General features: G+C 47.0%; 2 protein-coding genes across 3 annotated transcripts in view; one reads left to right on the top strand and one right to left on the bottom strand.

Moving 5' to 3' along the window:
* klhdc10 (kelch domain containing 10) overlaps window positions 1–3966 on the bottom strand; it is a 40289-nt gene extending 36323 nt beyond the window's left edge. For both annotated transcript variants that reach the window (XM_070897215.1, XM_070897214.1), the window contains exon 1: window positions 3684–3966. In XM_070897215.1, coding sequence (XP_070753316.1) covers window positions 3684–3750 — 67 coding nt within the window. In that variant the 5' untranslated portion in view covers window positions 3751–3966. The remainder of the gene's footprint in view (window positions 1–3683) is intronic.
* A 1518-nt stretch (window positions 3967–5484) lies between these two features.
* zc3hc1 (zinc finger, C3HC-type containing 1) lies at window positions 5485–19057 on the top strand (the record flags this gene model as incomplete). Its single annotated transcript, XM_070898382.1, has 10 exons — window positions 5485–5684; window positions 6384–6498; window positions 7050–7200; window positions 8213–8296; window positions 11050–11177; window positions 12151–12308; window positions 13750–13993; window positions 15085–15291; window positions 17130–17354; window positions 18620–19057. Coding segments are annotated over 10 exons (1581 nt in total), but the record flags the coding sequence as incomplete, so codon positions are not given.
* Window positions 19058–19689: the final 632 nt, after the last annotated feature.

Genomic DNA, 19689 nt, shown 5'->3' with positions numbered 1-19689 from the left:
AGCAATAGATTGAGAGACGGAAGAACGATGCAAGATAGTAAACCCTAAACTGCAAGACTTTTAATAGAATGATCTAGGGATACAGAGATCTATACAGGAGAGAGTGCAGGAAAAGGGGGATTCTGGGTTTTACACACAAAGGCACTGGGTATAACAGGAACAAAATGTTAAATTTATTTACAAACCATTGGTTAGATCACAGTGGGAGTGGCAAGCTTGTTTTTGGGCACTACATTATGGGAAGGATATTAGAGGCTTAGAAAGGGTACAGTGAAGATTCAGTAGAATGAAAGCAGGAATAAGAGGCGATAGTTATAAAAGGAAGGCTTTAAATATTGGGGCTATTTTCAGTTGGAACACAAGAGGGGGTTTTCAAAATAGAAGTTTATTGAAAGTCTGCTGCCACTGGTTGGCAAATCGCTAACATGATGGCATAGACTATCACTAGAAAAACATAGGAAATGGTAGAAATCTGTTCACACAGGGATATTAGAACATGGGATACTTCACCATAAGTGGATATTAAGGAAAAGACTGGGTCATCATTTAAGGGGGAATTAGATATGTATGTGAAACAGAAGAATGTAAAACCATCTCTGTAACCTCTTCCAGCCCTTCAACTCTCCGAAATGTCTGCGCTCCTCTAATTCTGACATCTTGCACAAGTATGATGTACAAGAAATTGGCTGATGGGTAAGCAGCAGTAGATAGGAGAGTGGAGTCTTACTTGGCAGGATAGAGGAGGAGAAAAAAAAAGAGAGAGAGAGTACCAAGTGGAGTGCCCTAAATTTGCTGTTGAAACCACTACTGCTTCGAGACTTGGGTGCAGACACTCAATAAAAGGTGGAATGTGGCCTATTCTGATGTACAAAAGAGGGAGCGAGCGAGCAGCAGAGAGAAAGCAAGCAGGAAACAGAACGAGTAGAAAGCAACAGAACGAGTAGAAAGCACAAGAGCGAGCGTGTGCAAGAGAATACGCGCAAGAAAGGAAAGAAAAAACATATCCCTTTTATGTAATAGTCCTAAATTTAACAATGTATAAACTAAGTAGAAATTGTAACTGTAATTCAGAATTATTATACATGCACTGCACTACCAAATCTCCTGTGGCATCCTGGTCGAAGGATGTGCTGCATGATAGACAGAAACACTACCATGGAAAACAATCTATTATTGTTGATGATCCACGTATGAATTCCCCATTGTTTAGGAACATCAATTAGACTTTTAACCAAGGCTACGGAGTTTAACATATTCGGTGAACACTGGTGAGTTCGTACATAGGTCAATTAAGAGCCTGCAGACATTATGACTGACATTTTCTTTTCCCTGAGAGTTTGTCTATACATTCCAATTGTTTCTTTATACTTTCCCCTTCTAATATGACACAGAAACAACAACTTGCATTTGTATAGTGCATTTAATGTAGCAAAACATCCCAAAGCACTTAACAAGAGTGAGATCTTTGACACCAAGGCAGCAGAGGAGATATCAGGACAGATGACCAAAAGCTTGGTCAAAGAGGTAGGTTTTAGGAAGTATCAGGGGAGGAGAGGTAGAGAGGCAGAGAGATCTGCAGGGCTTAGAGCCAAGGCAGCTGAAGGCATGGCCGCCAATGGTGGAGCAATTAAAATTATGGAAGCGCAAGAGGCCAGAATTGAAAGAGCGCAGAGACTTGAAAGCTTGTACGGCTGGGGGAAGTTACAGAGATAGCAACGATTAAGCAATATGTGGCAGACAACAGAGGAAGTGCACACTCACAAAAGTTTTATATAAATACTAACAAATCTCTTGTGGGATTGTCCATGGTGCAAGAGGTTGCACTTTTATGACAATAAGCACGTTATTGACAAACTGACTGGGGAAAGTGTTACAAGAAGCAAGTGTGACAGTCGCAGGAATTGAATGCCAAGATCACTACTTGAAACATATTAGCGATACACACCAAGGTCTAAATATAACTAAATATTTCACAGTATATTACTCAACCAATTGTTCTATTTGTACATAGTGTGCACTGGAGCCTTGCCTATCCAGCCTGTACATGACTGGTAAAGCCCACTGCAGTTCATTTGGCCAATCCCAGTGTCCAAGCAACGTCATTCTATTTCTCTCACATCCTTCAATCAAGTTTTTTCTCCAGGTACATACCTCAATTCTCTTGAATTTGCCACTAGTCAACTTCCCAGCCTCCCTTGGCAGTCTATTCCATATTCACCTTTTGTGTAAAGTAGTTAAGTGGGGGGGGGGGGGGGTCATAATTATATGGGGTTTGAAACGGTTTCCACTGGCAGGTCAGTCAGTAACCAGAGATTTAAAGATAATTGGCAGAAGAGCCAGGGGCAGATGAGAATTTTTTTTTTTTTTAAAAAGCACAGCGACTCATGATCTGCAACGCACTCACCGAAAAGGTGGCAGAAGCAGATTCAATGTTAACTTTCAAAAGGGAATTGGCTATATACTTAAAAAGGAAACATTTGCAGAGCTATGGGGAAAAAGCCAGGGAGTGGCACTAATTGAATAGCTTTTTCAAAGAGCCGGCACAGGTACGATGGGCCGAATGACCTCCTTCTGTGCTGCAAGATTCTACGATTCCAAGTCTCACACTCCCATCATCCTGTCCTTGTGAGGCTTCCACATTGCATTCCAAATTCACACCCTTATTTTCAAATCACTCCATGGTTGACCTTAGTGATCTTCCTTTCTGTCTCTGGATGCACCCTTCCAACACTAAACATTTCAATCCTCACTTCCAGCACTGGTTATTTAGCCACTACACTTTCAGCATCTGGAGTCCCCAAGCCACCAGCTCCACCTGGCCACCCCTCTCCTCCTATGCCTTCAGTTTCTCATTTTGATTTTCCATTTCTCCCCCATGCTCAGTATCCAACGAGTCCCTTCCTACTGTAATTATCTTCCTGTACACAGGAACTACAATATAAATACAAGCCATTGAAGCTAGTGTCATCACTATTTAGATGGTTCTAGTTAGTACGACACATATCTATATATGCCAGATGTATGCAACTTGCCATTGCGATGACAAATGCAGACACTGACATATAATATATATATAAAAAACACACGTACTCAATATTTATAATGGATACTAATACACAGGTATCAGTGTATAACTGAAGGTGGAGCAGGTGGAGACACTGACGGTATACTTAAAACTATTTATAAGTGTTCAGGTCTCAATTTATGCAAATACTGTTTGCAGACAACTGGATATAAAAAATACCCAATGACCCATAAAGGACTGGTTTATAGACGCAAAAAAACCTTAGCCATTATTAGTTCACAACTGATCACATTTAGACTGGTATTTATAACTGGACATTGATTACGACGTTGATTGTAATCGGATAGCTCTGTAGCGATTGCTGGGTGGGTGGGCGCAGTACTCGCTGGAGCAGGAGCAAGCATCGGCCTGAGGGCGGGTTATAGTTACAACCATTTATTAATGTCCAGGTCTCATATTCACGCGGATGCTGGTTGGAAACAACTGATATATACAGAGAACCCGATGACCATAAAGGACACCAAGTGCTTCATAACTTGTAACCCAGTGACTGGACATTATAACAACTGGTGACATTTAGGGCTCTTTTATCTATAAAGTGAGCAGGCGATTGCTCTGGGGTGGAAGGGTTTGCGCTGGTGCTGGAGCGGACACTGACCTGGCGGCCCGGCCTGCGGCCTCCCGGTTACCTTCACGAACTGACTGAGAAGAGGCGGCTCCGACATCCCGCAGAGCGGCCGGTACCGGCAGCGGCCGCCCAGCGACCCGACACACGGGGGGAATAAATCCCCCTACACACACACACACACACACCACACACCTTTTCCTCTACCCACCTAAAAATTAAATTAAAATAAATAACCCAGCAGGGCCCTCAGCGTCACTGCCGAGTATCAAAGGCCGCCGCTTCACGGCCAACTCAAGCCCACATCCCGCTCTCCCCTCACAACACAAACAGGCGCCGGCCACAACCAATCACCGGCCCCCTTTTCCCCGGCTCGCCCAATCGCCGGCCACCTTATTATGAGGTGAGCCGATTCAGGAATTACCAATCGAGCTCCAAGTCCGCTCAACGTCGCCCTTAAAGGGGCAGCTCCCGGGGAAGGGAATGCAATCGAACACCGGTATCATCGCTCAGATTTGTCCTTGGTACAAACGATTGTCTCAGAGGGAAAGCGCTCCATCTCCCGTGGCACTGCGCACACAAGACTAAGTGTGGGCTTCAGGTGCGGTGAGAAGAACGAACTTATATCCATCCTGCACCTTTCATGACCTCAGGATGTCCCAAAGCGCTTTACAGCCAATGGAGTACTTGTGAAGTGTAGTCACTGTTGCAGTGGAGGGAAAGGCGGCAGCTAAATTTCACACAGCAAGATCCCACAAACAGCAATGAGATAATTGATTTTTTTTTTTGAGTTGTTGTTTGAGGCCAGGGCACCAGGGAGAACTCATCTTCAAAATAGTGCCAAGGGATCTTTTACCTGAGAGGGCAAACAGGGCCTCAGCTTAATGTCCCATCCGAAATACGGCATCTGACGGAGATGTCTCTGGAGTGGGATTTAAACCCACGACCTTCGGACTCGGAGGCAAGAGTGCTACCCACTGAGACACAGCTGACAATGGCGTTCTTGATAGGGACGATCAACAAGTTGTTTTGCTATGCCTGGAGAGGAAACCTGGACCATGGCTTGCTGCTCCTGAAAGTGCTTCAATAGACATTCACTGCCTAGTTTCAAACGTGAACAATGGCCACATCAGTGGGGCTGCCAACTCTGGTTGGATGTATTTCTGGAGGTTTCATTACACGACGTACCACCTCCCACTGCCCCGCCCCGATCATTGATTGCCTAACATGTCCAATCTCTTGACACACCATCTTCCCGCACCAATTGGAAAGTGAACAGACTCTTCATGACTCAATTGCATGATTCCTGATTGCCAAACCACCTTTTTTTCCCCAACCCCGGTTTTTATAACTACTAAATTAAAAAGTGTTCAAAGAAAATAAACAAAAACACATGATATTTGTTAATGCTTCTATGATTATGCCCCTGGGTGCTCGCGGCAATGTTCTGGAGATTAATCTTCATTTCTTGGAGACTCCAGGACAATCATGGAGGGTTACCAAATCGAAATACTGGTGGGCAGTTGGTCCCAAGTGACTCGCCCCAGGAAGGAATCAACTTCAGGGCAAGAGAGGAAAGGAGAAAAATGATCAAAAATTAAAACTGCAAAAACTTAAGAGTTCTGCGCCAATTTTATTTTGGCGGGATGAACAGATCCAATTACCTGCATAATAAATAAATTGCTATTTTATTGAGTTAACCCATTCATTTGAAGGGAAACAATTATTTTGGTCGAGAAATGTTATTTAATTTGACGTCTCTCACTGTGTTAGAAAGTGATCAAACAGATTTGTAATTTGTCTCCGTCTTTAAATTTTGCGCCGAACATTTCCTCGTGTCAACCAGTTGCGGTTAAGGGTTGTACTGAGGAACATTTGTGCCGTGCACATTGTTGTCGATGGGACGCTGATGTGCGCGGAACCAAAGATGGCGGCGACCGGGAGCAATGTTGATTTAGCGTCGCCCAGCAGCAAAAGTGCGGCCGAGACTCCGCAGAAAGTGCGGCAGCTGCTGTCCGACAGCATCGCAGAGACGTAAGTACAGCGCGGATCGGAGTTATTAATCCATCTGAGTAAAGTTACTGCACGGAAACCCTCCTTCTCGGGCAAGGGGCCTGGGCATGAAAGGCAACCCACTGGATCTATTTCATGGGGTTGGATTTCACGAATATTATTCATGATAATCAGATTTCTAATATTTGTTAAAGCGAATTGCCTTCGAGAGAGGTGGAACCAGATCCCCATTCCCACCCTCAATCCTATCCTGACTCCTTCTGGTAGCACCTTCGCCTCTGAGTCAGACGGTTGTGGATTTATGTCCCACTCCAGAGACTTGAGCACATAATCCAGCATTGTGTTCAGTCGGCGTTAATTTAACAGCGGAGAGCGTTGGTGTCTAATTATTTCTCTCTCCTTTGTTTTCTTGGCCAGGACACCGGGGATAACGTCCATGCTCCTCTTCCAATAGTGCAGCACTCCCTCAGTACTGCACTGGAATGTCAGTCTGGTTTATGTGCTCAAGTCTCTGGAGTGGGGCTTCAACCCACAACCGTTCTGATAAGAATGTTTACCCACTGAGCCAAGCTTGACACTAATTGTCCATATCTTGATGATCGCAAAAATATAATCCAAATATAAGCTCAAGTTTTTTGCCATTTCTGAGTATTGTAGCCATTCAGCGTTCGTTTAACAGTGGGAAGTGTCGGTATCTGATTATTATCCTTTGTTCCCCAGTGATCAGACGAGTTCCATCTCTGGATCGCTTGATGGCAACGATTTACCAGGATTGCCAGTTCCCTGTGACTCTGCTAATAAGGAAGCTTTCTTCTCGCGGGTCGAAACTTTCACAATATCCTTCAGTGTCATCACTAAAGCACAGTGGTGAGCATGCGAGATCTCGGGATAGCAGCCAGGGTTCCTATAACCTAATGGTTATCCAGTGACTCACTGGAAAATACAGGGATGGGGACAGTTTGTCGGCTGAGATTTGATTCAGTTATGATGACCCACATGGTTGGATAGCCCACCCACGCTCATTGTCTAAGTTTACAATGAAGGTTGGTCATTTGTGCAAGTTTACTGGAGGGTGCGTGTGACTCGTGGAATCGTATCCCAGCAATGAGTCACCACCTTCACGGGTTTATGGGGAATCTGGGAGGGAATTTAAGAAATGTTTTAGGTGAACTGCATCGTCCTTTGTTTTGGTTCCTCCAAACCCCAGAAGTTATGGGGACAGAATCGGCATGTGTTCCTCCCACCCTGCATAAATCAGAAGCCATTTATTCTAAAATAGACAGGAAGAAAGACACAATGCAGAGGAAATGTCATGCAGAGGATGAACACAGAATTGAATCAGTGTCTTGATAAGTATTCTGTGAGCGTTTTCCTTGACAAAGAAACTCATTTAAGTGGGCTGGGATGTCCTTTGAGCTCTCCCCTTTACACTGTGCCAAATATGGCTGGACCAACATAGACTGTGACGTGTTGAAGTGTTGCAGCTGTCAGGCATTCCTGTGCACGACTTTGCATCCAACCCCGGATGCCAAGAAATGTAAGTTTAGTGTGCTTTTTTCGTGTATGTGTGTTATATATAATTGACCGATCAAACTCTATTGTGAAACAGACATAAGTTCCCTCGAGCTATGTTGATAAAGGCCCAGGCCCTGTGCAGACCAAGAAAAACTTGGGTCAGATCCCCCAGTCACTGCTGTATGAACCGATCTCACACAAGCCCATTTCTTTTCTGGAATCACATATTTACAGCACAGAAACAGGCCATTCAGCCCAACTGGTGTCTACCAGTATTTATTCTCCACAAGAGCCTCCTCGCACCCTACTTCATCTAACCCTGTCAACATAACCTTCTGAGCTTTCTCCCTTGCGTACTTATTTAGCTTCCCCTTAAATGCATCTATGCAATTCGCTTTAGCTGTTCCTTGTAATGGCAAGTTCCACATTCTAACCAATCTCTGGGTAAAGAAGTTTCTCCTGCATTCCCTATTGGATTTATTAGTGACTATCTTATATTTATGGCCCTTAGTTCTGGTCTTCCCATTAGTGAAAATATCTTCTCTAGGTCTATCCTTTCATAATCTTAAAGACCTCTATTAGGTCACACCTCAATTTTCGCCCCCAGCCCATTCAATCTTTCTTGATAGTTATAACGTCTCGGTATCATCCTTGTAAATCATTTTTGCTCCTTCTCCAGTGCCTCTGTCATTTTTGTAATATGGAGACCAGAAGTGTTCACAGTGCATCTTTCTCCCCTTATCCCGCAATCTCTTCTGTCTCCAAAAATACATTCATTTATCTCTTGGACCCATTTACGCTGTTGCACTTCAATGTCCTATCCTGGTAACTTATTCCACAATTCTAATACCCTTTGAGTAGTGAAGTCCCGCTTGATTTTCTACTTGGTACTCTGAACTTAGAACGAGTGTTCCCTCGTATTTGAATCCTCCAGTGACTGGTTTTCCTCGGTCGGGTTGTTGATGTTGAGCGGGTTTACTTTGTTTCCATTAAAACGTGCTGCATTTATTTGTTTGTGATATTACCTTTTTAAGATAAAGAGAGGGTCGCTGAGCTGCAGAAAGGATTGAAAACAGCGCATGAGAAGTTCTGCTTCTGGCCCGACAGTCCCTGTCCAGGTGAGGTGGGGGTAAACGGATAGGATTTTCTGGGTTGTTCATGCTATAATTGAGGCTTTATATCTGCAGGCCATCGCTCTCTTTTTTTTTTAACTCTTTCACTCATTTTCTCTCCTGTCCTGAAATGCGAGCTACGGTTCCATGAGTGATTGGGGTGCGGGGGGCGGGGGGGGCGGGGTTGTAGGGCAGGCACAGGTTTGATTACCAAGTAACAGATGATTAGGGTTTTTTTTTAATGGACACCTGTCTGTGTACCAAGGCTGAATATTTTCCTCCCAAACCAGTCATGCTTTCTGCTCTTGGCATGATTCAGTAATTTCTCATTTTCCTCCCGACACTTCCCCGCTTCGCTCTACATCCTCCCAACTTGTTCTGCCAGCTCACTGCCTTCTGGGAAACAATTCCTGGGATGAGAGATTGAGTAGAATGGACCCACATTCTCCAGAGTTTAGAAGAATGAGAGGTGATTTCATTGAAACATATACAGTTCTTGGAGGGCTTAACAGGGTAGATGCTGAGAGGCTGTTTACCCTGGCTGGAGAGTCTAGAACTAGGGGGCATTAAGGGTTGAGATGAGGAGAAATTTCTTCACTGAGGGTTGTGAATCTTTGAAACTCTCTATCCCAGAGGACTGTGGATGCTGAGTCATTGAGTATATTCAAGGCTGAGATAGATAGCTATTTGGACTCTAGGGCAATCAAGGGATACAGGGATAGGGCAGGAAACTGGAGTTGATGTAGAAGCTCAGCCATGATATTGAATGGCGGAGCAAGCTCAAGGAACCGTATGGCCTACTCCTGCTCCTATTTCTTGTGTTTTTAAAAGAATGAGAGGCGGGAAAATCAACAAAATGGTAGAGGGACTGAAAACCAACAGAAACCATTTGGGAAATGAAAAAGAAAGAGAATAGAAAGGAAATGATGAGAAATTAGAAGGCAAACCGTGAGCAGAGAGAAAACAGGGCAATGGCATTAAGAGGTACTGAGAATATCCGTAGAACAGAATAAGAAATATTGGGATTGAGAAAAGGACAATGGGCTCAGCTGAGCTCAGTTCTGTGAGAGAGAGCTGCTCAGACTGTTTTCATGTTGCAAGCAGGAGACCATCTTAACCGTGCAAAGCTGTAATCCACTTTACGGCAAGTTATTCTCAGATTCTGCCTGCACCTGCCCCCCCCCCCGCCCCCGCAACACGATGGTCCAGCTGATCCCACCCAGAACAGCAGGAATGGATGTTGCAGATCGGCACAGTGCTATCCAGTGGCCATCTGCTGGAAGAGCACCTGTGTAGAAGTCTGGTGAGGAGAGCATCGGGCAAGGTACTAGAGCACGACTGGTGCCCGCGGAACCAAGCCAGGAAACCACGATTGAGGAAAAGAAATAACGAACAAACTCGCATTTATATAGCACCTTTCACCACCTCAGGGCATGCAAACTTGCTTTATAGCCAATGAAGTGTAGTCACCATTGTAATTCAGGAAATGTGGCAGCCAATTTGCACACAGCAAGCTCCCACAAACCGCAATGAGATAAATGACAAGATTATGTGTTTTTTGTGATATTGGATGAGGGATTAGTATTGAGCAGGATACTGGGGAGAACTCCCCTCTGCTCTTGTTCGAAATCGTGCAGTTGGACATTTTACGTCCACCTGAGAGAGCAGAGGGGCCTCGGAAGACGTGCAGCACTCCCTCGGTACTGGCACTGAGGCGTCAACCTAGATTTTGCATCAAAGTCTCTGGGGTGGGGCTGGCCACCACAAAAAGAAGCAGTGAAGTGGAATCCCATTCAGATGTGCTCTTCCTCGATTCTGAGGGACTGGCTATGATGATTGATGATGCATCGTGGGACCAAGGCATTCTGGTGGGTAGGGGAGTCAGCTGACGCAGCCCCACCCCGAATGTGCATTGCAGTGCCATCGTGGGTAGACATTGGCTCTGCTCCATTTTGTATTTTTATGGGAGAGCTGCAAGAGGTCCCTTCAGGTCTACCATTTCTCTGACCAGTAGTTGATCTCTGAGAGACTCCCCACCCAAAGTCACAATCATTTCGAATACAAACTATTGGAAAGGAGTGAATTTAGTATCGACGGGCTGTATCAGGAGAGTTGGCTTTGGTGGATTGCTGAGCAGGATTGTACAAGGAACATAAATGAACCACCAGTGAAGTCATTGCCCCCTGCTGGCTCCGTTGGTCAGTTCACTGCCTGGTGGAGCTGACCCATACAGGCCCGGACAGTCCCCGGTTTGATTCCCAGTCTGTGCTGGATGAGCTCATCTCAGCCAGGGCAGAGGTTGGGCTTGGCTTCAGCACCCCAGATTACGGAGACTAAAATCAGCCCGGGGTCCCGCACTGGTTCATTATGCAGGAACCTCTACTGGATATTTATGGGACATAGGATGAGGGGTGGACACTATCTGGTCTCGTGCGTTACGGTCATCCCCTTGGCTGAGGTGCTGGTGGGACCTCTGCACCAGTGGACGAGTATCCGGCAAGGATGCAATGCCTTCAGGAGGGAAGAATGAAGGGCGACTAAAGGGGAAATAATAGCGATGATGTGAATGTTCTTGTCCCTTTTAAGCGTGAGGATCAACACCTGATAAAGTGTGTGTGTCTGTGTTTGTGTCTCGTGTGTGCATGAACAGTAAGTAACAGCAGTGGGGCCTTTTCACAGTAACACTGACTGAAGGAGGCCGGGGGAGTGGAGGTGCCCCCTGTAGGTAATTCAATTGTTCTTTCACTTCCGCCTGGCAGATCGGTTCTGGGCTTTACCTTTGAATGAGCCAGCAGCCCTCCTGCACGGGGTGACGGAGCGGTTCAAGAGTCTGTGCTCGCTGGACCTCCAGTTGCCAGCCCTCAAACACGACGACCTCAAAGACATGGTGAGTCCTCGAGATCGGCACTGCCTCCCCATCACCTCCTCCTGACTTACTGCCGGGGTGTAGTTCCACGGGCATCGGGCTGCCCTTCACTGAACCGCTTTCACCTCGCTCTGGTTGCCAAGCGGAGGTTTTGACTCCCTGCCTCATACACTCTTCATCCTATCCACAGCTGTAATGATTAAAATGGGGGAGCACGCCTGTGGCCAGGAAGCTAAAGGTGACTCTATGCAGTGAGTCTAAACAGCTCGGAAACATTTCCATTTTGGATCGAGGGCAAGAATAAGGCAGAAGCATAATTCATGCCAAAACAAAATCCCCCTTTGCGATTTACATGACGAATGTGTGATTTTCATTGAGAGACCGAGGCGAAGGACACAATGCAGAGTGTCAAGGTTGGGGTGAGTTCTAGTGGTTCAGGGCTGACAAACCAGGGTTTTAAAAGTGTTAGGAAAGGGGTAGAACGGATCCGGTGAGATGTCCCACAGGTCTGAGGACCTGGGCAGGAACAGGTTTGAGCAGGAGAGAATGCGATGAGTCTTCATTTTGTCACAGGACCAGAAGAAGATGAAACTGTGTATGCATCAAAGGAGCAGCTTCTCATCCTGCTCTCCTTTGATGGTCGTGGAACTGTGCTCTGCTCCAGCACCTTCAGGATGGGTGGGCAGGCAGTGGGGAAGAAAGTTCCTGCTGTAGCTTGGCTTGTTGCCGCAAGGTTGTCTCAACTTTTTCCTATTCATGAAATTCCTGGATTCCGATCACTGTTTACTGGTCTCCTACTCCTATGTTATTAAGCCGGCCGCTTGCAGTACACATAACTCGCAGCTCTCCTGTAGGCGTGCTGAGGGTTTGCTGACCCTGGATTGCCGGTCTATTGATCCTGTGATTGACGCCTGGTTACTGGTTCTGAATTCAGTGGTGGCAGTTCAGTAAATGCACCTCTGACGTTCGCTCTTTTTTTTTTCCTTTTGAACAGACCATCACGGAGGAAAGCATCAGCTTCCTGTTGCAGTTGGTAGAAGATGAATTGAAGTGTCGTATTGTATCTGACAGCCCCGGGCTAAAGAGCAGTGCAGATCTCCTCCCTATCCACATTGCTGCCTGTATCCTCGCTCTGTCTGGCTGGGCTGCTGGGTGAGAATCTGAAGTGAATTAGCATTGTCGTGGGCCTATTGGCTAAATCCGAGAACAACCTTCCCCTGCTGCCTCTCCGCCTCCCTTCACCATTTTCTCTGCTCCTCTTCTGAATATACTAACTCATTCCAGGGTACAATTCCATGGGTGTTGCACTCCAGTATGCTGCTCACAAGTGGTCATTGAGCCTAGACAGAGTGCAGATAGGCTATTGATCGTACAAAGTATCACAACCAAATCCGATCATTCCCTCCCCTAACAGCTGCATGGTTGCTGGATAACAGTCAGGGAATGGGATGATTTATCAACCCTTCCTCGCTGCCCTTGTCCTTGCAATATCCCCCTCCCCTCACCCCAAGACACAATGACTTGTGCTGGCTTGCAGTTCCACAGGCTGTTTTCTTTCACCTCATCTTTGGTGGCTATTCTTCATGAGCAAGGTTAGACAGAGAGTTTGCAGGTTATTGGACTCTGGGATGAATCCAGGCTGATCCCCACTCTGCCCCTGCCACCCGCCCCCCCAATCTAACCAGGGATACTGAGGCCAATTGTAGAACCTCTGCTGCCACCCTGGGGATGAGGTCAGAAAACTTGAACGATCGGCTATGAAACCTGGGACCTTACTATCAACTTAAGACATTGAAGGCAGCATTAATGTCAGGTGCATCGCTACTGGAAATTTAAACTCTTAATCAATTTTCAAAGAACTCAATTGAATGTTATTTGCAAACAAAATTAATGAACAAAATAGCAAAACTTTTATTTATATAGCATCTTTCACAATCTCAGAATGTCCCAAAGCACTTTGCAGCTAATGAAGTGCTTCAGAAATGTAGTCACTGTTCTAATGTGGGAAACGTGGCAGCCATTTGCGCACAGCAAGCTCCCACAAACAGCCATGTGCTAATGACCACATCATTGTTTTAGTGATGTTGGTTGAAGGATAAATATTGGCCAGGACACCGGGGAGAACTCCCCTGCTGCTATTCGAGATAGTGACGTCCCTGCTCCTATTCGAGATAGTGACGTGGGATCGTTTACGTTCACTTGAGAGAGCAGACAGAGCCTCGGTTTAACGTCTCATCATCCAAAAGACAGTGCAGCACCATCTCAGTATTGCACTGAAGTGTCAGCCTGGATTATGTGCTCACAGCCATGAAAGGTGCGGTTGTGGATGACAAAAGACTGATCTGCACCAGTGTGACGTTGATCTGATGGTCATCAAAACTGAATTTTTGAAGGCGCGTCGGAAGATGTTGGGCCTTGCTGGTCTGTGTAGCTCTGCACCCGACTAGTTGATGTACCTCCTGACTGAGCCACACAAGGAGGAAGGAGGGGGTGGATGAGTGGGGAAGGGGAGCCAGCATCTGTTTCGAAACAGGCCTCTCTCCACCACGCTTGTATAACTCTTCCTATTTTTTTTTTTAAACAATGTGTCTAGTCCTTCCTTGGATTTCCTCAACCTACCGGTTATCACCTGCTCCTACTGCATGCGGAAGGTGGGTCTGTGGAGCTTTCAGCAGATTGACGGCGTTTGCCCGGCCAGTGACCCCGACATTCCTGTCTGTGGTACCCCCCCACAGGAGAACAAGCCGGAACGGTCGACGCCAACTCTTCCTGCGATGTCTCCCCGCAGGATGATTACTCGAAGCCAGGACGCCGCCCAGTCACAGACCCCCGAGCAGGTGCAATAATCGCGGCTCTGCTTTGGACAATTTTTTTCCGTGTTTTGTTTGTCTCCAGTTTACTCCCTAGGTGGCACTAACTGGTCATTCACCACATTGCTGCCACAGACTGGATGCCAGGTTTGCCAGCGTAACCATCACCACACTCTGAAAATCGTTCATTGTAATGTGCCTAGAAATGGTTTGACGTGCTGATGGGCTATATAAATCAACCATGACCGTGTTTTTGTGAGATTATTCAATCAATTTCTGTTCCTTCCACGAACAATGTACAATATCCCCAGTCATGGACTGTACCCAATTCACCCACTCTAATTGCTTGTACTTATGCAGCACTTTATTTCGAAGCATCTCAATGAGCTTTACGTGCAACCAATTAGTTAAAATGAAGCAACAGTTACGTAGACAAACATAGCAGCTATTCTGTGGCCAAGGCCCACAAATAGCAATGAAATGAATGACCAGTTAATCTGCTTATTGGTGGTGTTGTTTAAGGAGACACACGCACTCATAAATACACGAGCTTACACATGCGCACACGTAACTCCACTCTTTGAGCTTACCTTGGTAATTAAGGTTTTACTAGTGGCCCTTCACTGCACCCTTTCCAAAGCCTCAATATCGCCCACCATGTGAGGAGACCAAAACTGGACACACTATTCTAATTGAAACCTAACCAAGGTCTTGTATAAGGACAAAGACGTATTCTTTGTCTTATAGTCAGTTGTGCTATAAATACACCCTAGCACCCTATTTGTTCTAGTTATCGCTTCATGGCATTGGTCATAAACCTTTAAAGATCTTGGCATTAGAACACCAAGATCTCTGTTTTATCCCATCAGATTTAGCACTTTTTCCTAAAGGGTGCACTGGTGTTCAGCATTCACCCTGCCCACATGAATAACACTGCACTTTTCTCATTTAAAAATAATTTGCCAGTCAAGTCCATCCACACATCCAGCTCTGCCTGTGGTAGTTGAGCATCATCTACAGTCCTGATACTTATATACTATATATGTATAAGACACATGTACATACAAATCCTGTAAGGGAGATGCCCCTTTGCTGAAACTTATTTTTTTTTAAATCAGCATGAAGCCGGCCCTTCGCCCATCGGCGCTCGCACACGGAGTCGAGATGTCCACAGTCCCACGCCAGTCGATCGAAGTGAGACAGAGCCTGGCAGTCCCCACCTGCGGAACAAGCGACCTGTGACCCGGAGCATGGGCCAGGGGGACGTGCCTTCCAGTCCGCAGCGGAAGCCCAAGCGGCTGCGTCTGTCCTCGTCCACCAGCTCTGTAAGTAGGGGCCGCGCAGCGAGGAGAAGCACTGGGCAGTACGGTGAAACCGAGCTTTTGCACTGGCAAACCCACACCATTCAGAACCGCAGTGTTGGCACTTGCACTGTATCAAAGTTGGCTTCACTCAACGGGACCATTTTCACCTCCAGAGCCAGAAGCTCCTCCAATTCTGACCTCTTGCGCATCCCTGATTTCCTTTGCTCCACCATTGGTGGCCATGCCTTCAGCTGCCTGGGCTGCTCTGGAATTTCCTCACTAAACCTCTCCACCTCTCTCTCTTTCCCCTTTATGAGGCTCCTTAAAACCTACCTCTTTTACCCAAGCGTTTGGTCATCTGTCCTAATATCTCCTCATGTGGTTCGGTGCCAAATTTTGTTTGTGAAGCACCTTGGGACATTTTACTGCATTAACGGCACTATATAAATGCAAATTGTAGGGGGGGGGTCCAAGCCCCACTTAAGCACAAAATCTGGGCTGATACAGCCATGTCAGAGGTGCCGTCTGTCAGATGAGATGCGAGATAGCTGCTTTCTGCCTGTTCCCATAAAACTATTGGGATTTACATAGCGTTCTCGGGATGTACCGTCACTGCAATGCCTGACTTCATTCTGCCCCAGAGCCGTGCAGTGAACAAATATAAATAGTTTCAATCTGTGCTGACCGATATAAATCCAGCAGTGAATAAAATCAGACATATGTTTAAAAATTGCCAAGTAATGGGCAATTAACGATTCTGCGGATGTCCCAGCGAATTCCCCAGTAAGTAGCTCAGTGTTGTCGACCAGGAAGGTGTCGGGGGTTCGGTCCCTGGTTGGTGCTGATTGATTCCATCTCGGCTGGGGCAGCAGCAAAGGAGGCTTTGACTGACCTCCGTGTCCTCTGAGTTACGGGGGAGGGGGTGGTGTTCGATAGCATAGATACAGAGAAACTATATCGATGTGATGGGGGAATCAAAACGAAGGGGTATAATGTTAAAATTAGAGCCGGGGTAGTGGGAATCTGGAACTGTCCCAAAAGGTTATGAATGTAGGGGGACAATCGGATGCTTTCAAGAAAGACAGACTTGCATTTATATAGTGCCTATCACGACCGCCAGACGTCCCAAAGTGCTTTACAGCCAATTAAGTACTTTTTTGAAATGTAGTCACTGTTGTAATGTGAGAACGCAGCAGCCAATTTGTGCACAGTAAGTCCCCACAAACAGCAAAGCTACAATGATCGGATAATCTGTTTTAGTGATGTTGGTTGAGGGATAAATATTGGCCAGGACTCGTGGGATAACTCCCCTGCTCTTCTTTGAAATGGTGCTGTGGGATCTTTTACATCCATCCGAGAGAGCAGACGGGGCCTCGGTTTAACGTCTCATTCGAAAGAGGGCACCTCCGATGGTGCAGCGCTCCGTACTGCACTGGAGTATCAGCCTGGACTTATGTACTCCAGTTCCTGGAGTGAGATTTTTTTCCTGGAGTGGGACTTGAACCCACAACCTTCTGACTCAGACTGAGATCTTTTTTAGGTAAGGGTATTAAGGGAAATGACGCAACGGCAGGAAAATAGAGTTGAGGTAAAGATCAGCCATGATCTGATTGATGGTGGAGCAGGATCGAAGGGCTATTCCTATGCTCACTACTGAGCAGGGCCACACAAGGATAATGACCACTTGAGAGAGTGACAAAGAGATCAATTGATACCCATGGATCTGAACTGCAGCTAAGAGCTTTCGGGAAAAGATGGGTGCAAATTAAGGAGATTCAAAAGCTTGAGAAACGTGCCGGTTAATTGTGATATTTAGTGAGCAGTGTGGTTTTGTACAGTTCTGTTTTTCCCTTTTACAGGATAGTATTCGGGGATACTTGGACCCCATTTCCCAGCACAGGGATTGGTGTCCGTGGATTAGGAGGAAGCTGAAACTGGAAGATAGACCACACGACCCGGAGCCAGTAGAGCCGGCCTCGGCCCCTGTGTCACCCGAGAAGACGGAGCCAGGATGGAGGGTGGCGCTTCGTGTCCTCTTGTCACTGAAAAGTTCCCGTAGCCCAACCGAGGGCTCGGACTCCTTTGTAAGTACTGCGTTTAAAGGGGTAGCTTTTGGTCTTCCACTGCCGATTTGCACCCCTCCCTCCCCGAAGGGATGGATTCCTCGCAGATTACGGGTCCTCCGCTGCTGCTTCCCCGCTCCTACCTCCACTCAGTGGCCGTGTGAGCTTCGACGGTGAGTGCTGGCAGGCTATTCGACTGCTGTAGCCATCCCAACTGGTATGTGCTGGCAGGCTATTCGACTACTGTCGCCATCCTAGATGGAACTGCTGGCAAGCTATTCGACCATTGTGGACATCCTAGATGGGGTGGGTGGGTGTTGGCAGGTTGTTCGACCACTGTAGCCATTCTAGCTGGTGAGTGCTGGCAGGGTATTCGACCACAGTGAGTACCCTAGACACTGAATGGAGTCAGGAAAGAAAACAGGGAAGTGGTTTTAAATGTATTAATTAGTGCTGGTGACATCCCTCGCCAGAAAATCAGCACAACGCCAGCCTTTACATCAATTCTATTGATGGCCTGTCCAATTTGAGCATCTTTTGATCATTCTGGGGTCCGATTGGGACACTGAGCAGATTCCCAGACACAGGCTGCATTCTAACAGAGCACTGTGGAATGCTGCCAATCACCATTTTAAAAAGCTGTTCGACTTGGATGCCAGGGTTTGAATCCTCGTTGGTTTTAATGGAAGGAGTGGACCGGAAATGTCCGGCCTGTGCTTGGTTTTGTCTCCATCACGGATCTGGGATGCTGCAGAGGTTGTTGCCATTGTCGTGTTGGCCAGCGGTCAGACAGAAAGCGCTTTGTGCCCCCATTCACCCCTCGGGCTGCAATTATTCAAAGGATTCCGCTGCAAGCCAAACATTTTAACCTGTGGGATGAATGTTTGTGAATGGCCCGGGTCTGCTGGAGTTTCTGAAGTTAGAAACTTCAGCTGTTTTTTCCTCGTATTGGACATTTCACCGGCACAGAAATCCCAGTGTGCAGAGCCCCTGGCAGAACGGAGATGGGCTTGGCGGGGCGGTGGGGGCCTCCCTCACCATGGTGGGGGCTTCCCCCCCTCTCTCTGTGGGGGCCCGGTTCCTTCCTCTGGCCAGCTGTGCACCCCCCCCCCCCCCACCGTGCGGTGAGAACCAAGCAGTAAAACTCCGTGGCTCTCCCTTCACACGGTTGTCGAGTTCTAAAAGGGAAGATGCAGAGTAACTGCACCTTCCCCCAAAATGCTGCGTGTTCCGTCTTGTGCTGCTGTTGAACAGACCATGTTCATGTCCTATTTTTTTGTGGTCAGTCTCTTTCAGAAAAGTCCAGCAAGGTGTTCCGAATATTCCGACAGTGGCAAGTCCCGTGTTCCTCATAGTGTGAGCCGTTCCTTCCAAGGTGATGGTCGGACAGCTGCCGTTGGATTCGATTGTCAGCGGTTACCGTGGGTGACGGCCGGGACAGATTCCGAACCCCTTCGTACCAACCAGTGACAGGCTGGAGTGATTGCTAGATTTTTTTTTTAAGCCTACAAATGTCTTTTGAACGCAGTAGCAAAATTCACTGGAAAGGAATGGAGCTGGTCTGTGTTTAACCCATCATGTAGCCAGGGGGAACCCACAAGGAGGATCCCACCTTTACTGATCCTTGTCTCCGCTTTACAATGGGTATTTTCACCCAGTTTAACATGAAAACATTACATAGGCTAAGGACAAATGTGAATAAATGATCTTGTGTTTTGATAGTTGCTGCTTGTGGACTATTTCCAATTTTTTTTACTTGGGCTCCCGGCTGTTTTTAAATCCTGTAATAAATGCTTGCCCCTTAATCCTGCCTCTAAAGTAGTGAAAAGGCCCCATGGTGCCTCGTCTGGGGAAGAGGTAATGGAACGTGGGTCGGAGAGAGGTTAGGGGAGGCGATTTGGTCTGGATGTAGAGCTAGATTTTGAGAACATAGGAACAGGAGGAGGCCATTCAGCCCCTCGAACCTGTTCGTCCATTCAGTGAGATCATGGCTGAGAAAGCAGAGGCGGAGGGGTTTAGAGAGAAGGGGGTGGGGGGTGCGGAGCAGAAAGCGAGGGGAAAACAGACAGTACGTCCAAGTGGGAATAGCGGAGGATCTGGGCTGGGATGTATGACTGGGGGGGGGGGGCAGTGACTGCAGGGCGAAGCCAGGAACTTTGAAATAGTTGAGTTGGGGGCCAGTGTAAGTCAACGAGGGCAAGTGATGGGTGAGCAGCTCTGAGTGCAGACTGGGGCATATGCTGTGGAGCATCGATAGAGTTGAGCCTTTCCTTTTGATGGACCATTAAGGGTAACACTGGGTTGCCCCAGCTCACCAAACAAATATCATCCCAACCCAACAAGTGCCCCTTTTAGG

This window comes from Pristiophorus japonicus, chromosome 13, assembly GCF_044704955.1.
Source record: "Pristiophorus japonicus isolate sPriJap1 chromosome 13, sPriJap1.hap1, whole genome shotgun sequence".
Classification (NCBI taxonomy): domain Eukaryota; kingdom Metazoa; phylum Chordata; class Chondrichthyes; family Pristiophoridae; genus Pristiophorus; species Pristiophorus japonicus.
The sequence above is the reverse complement of the archived record's forward strand: the minus strand, read 5'-3'. Positions and strand labels throughout refer to the sequence as shown.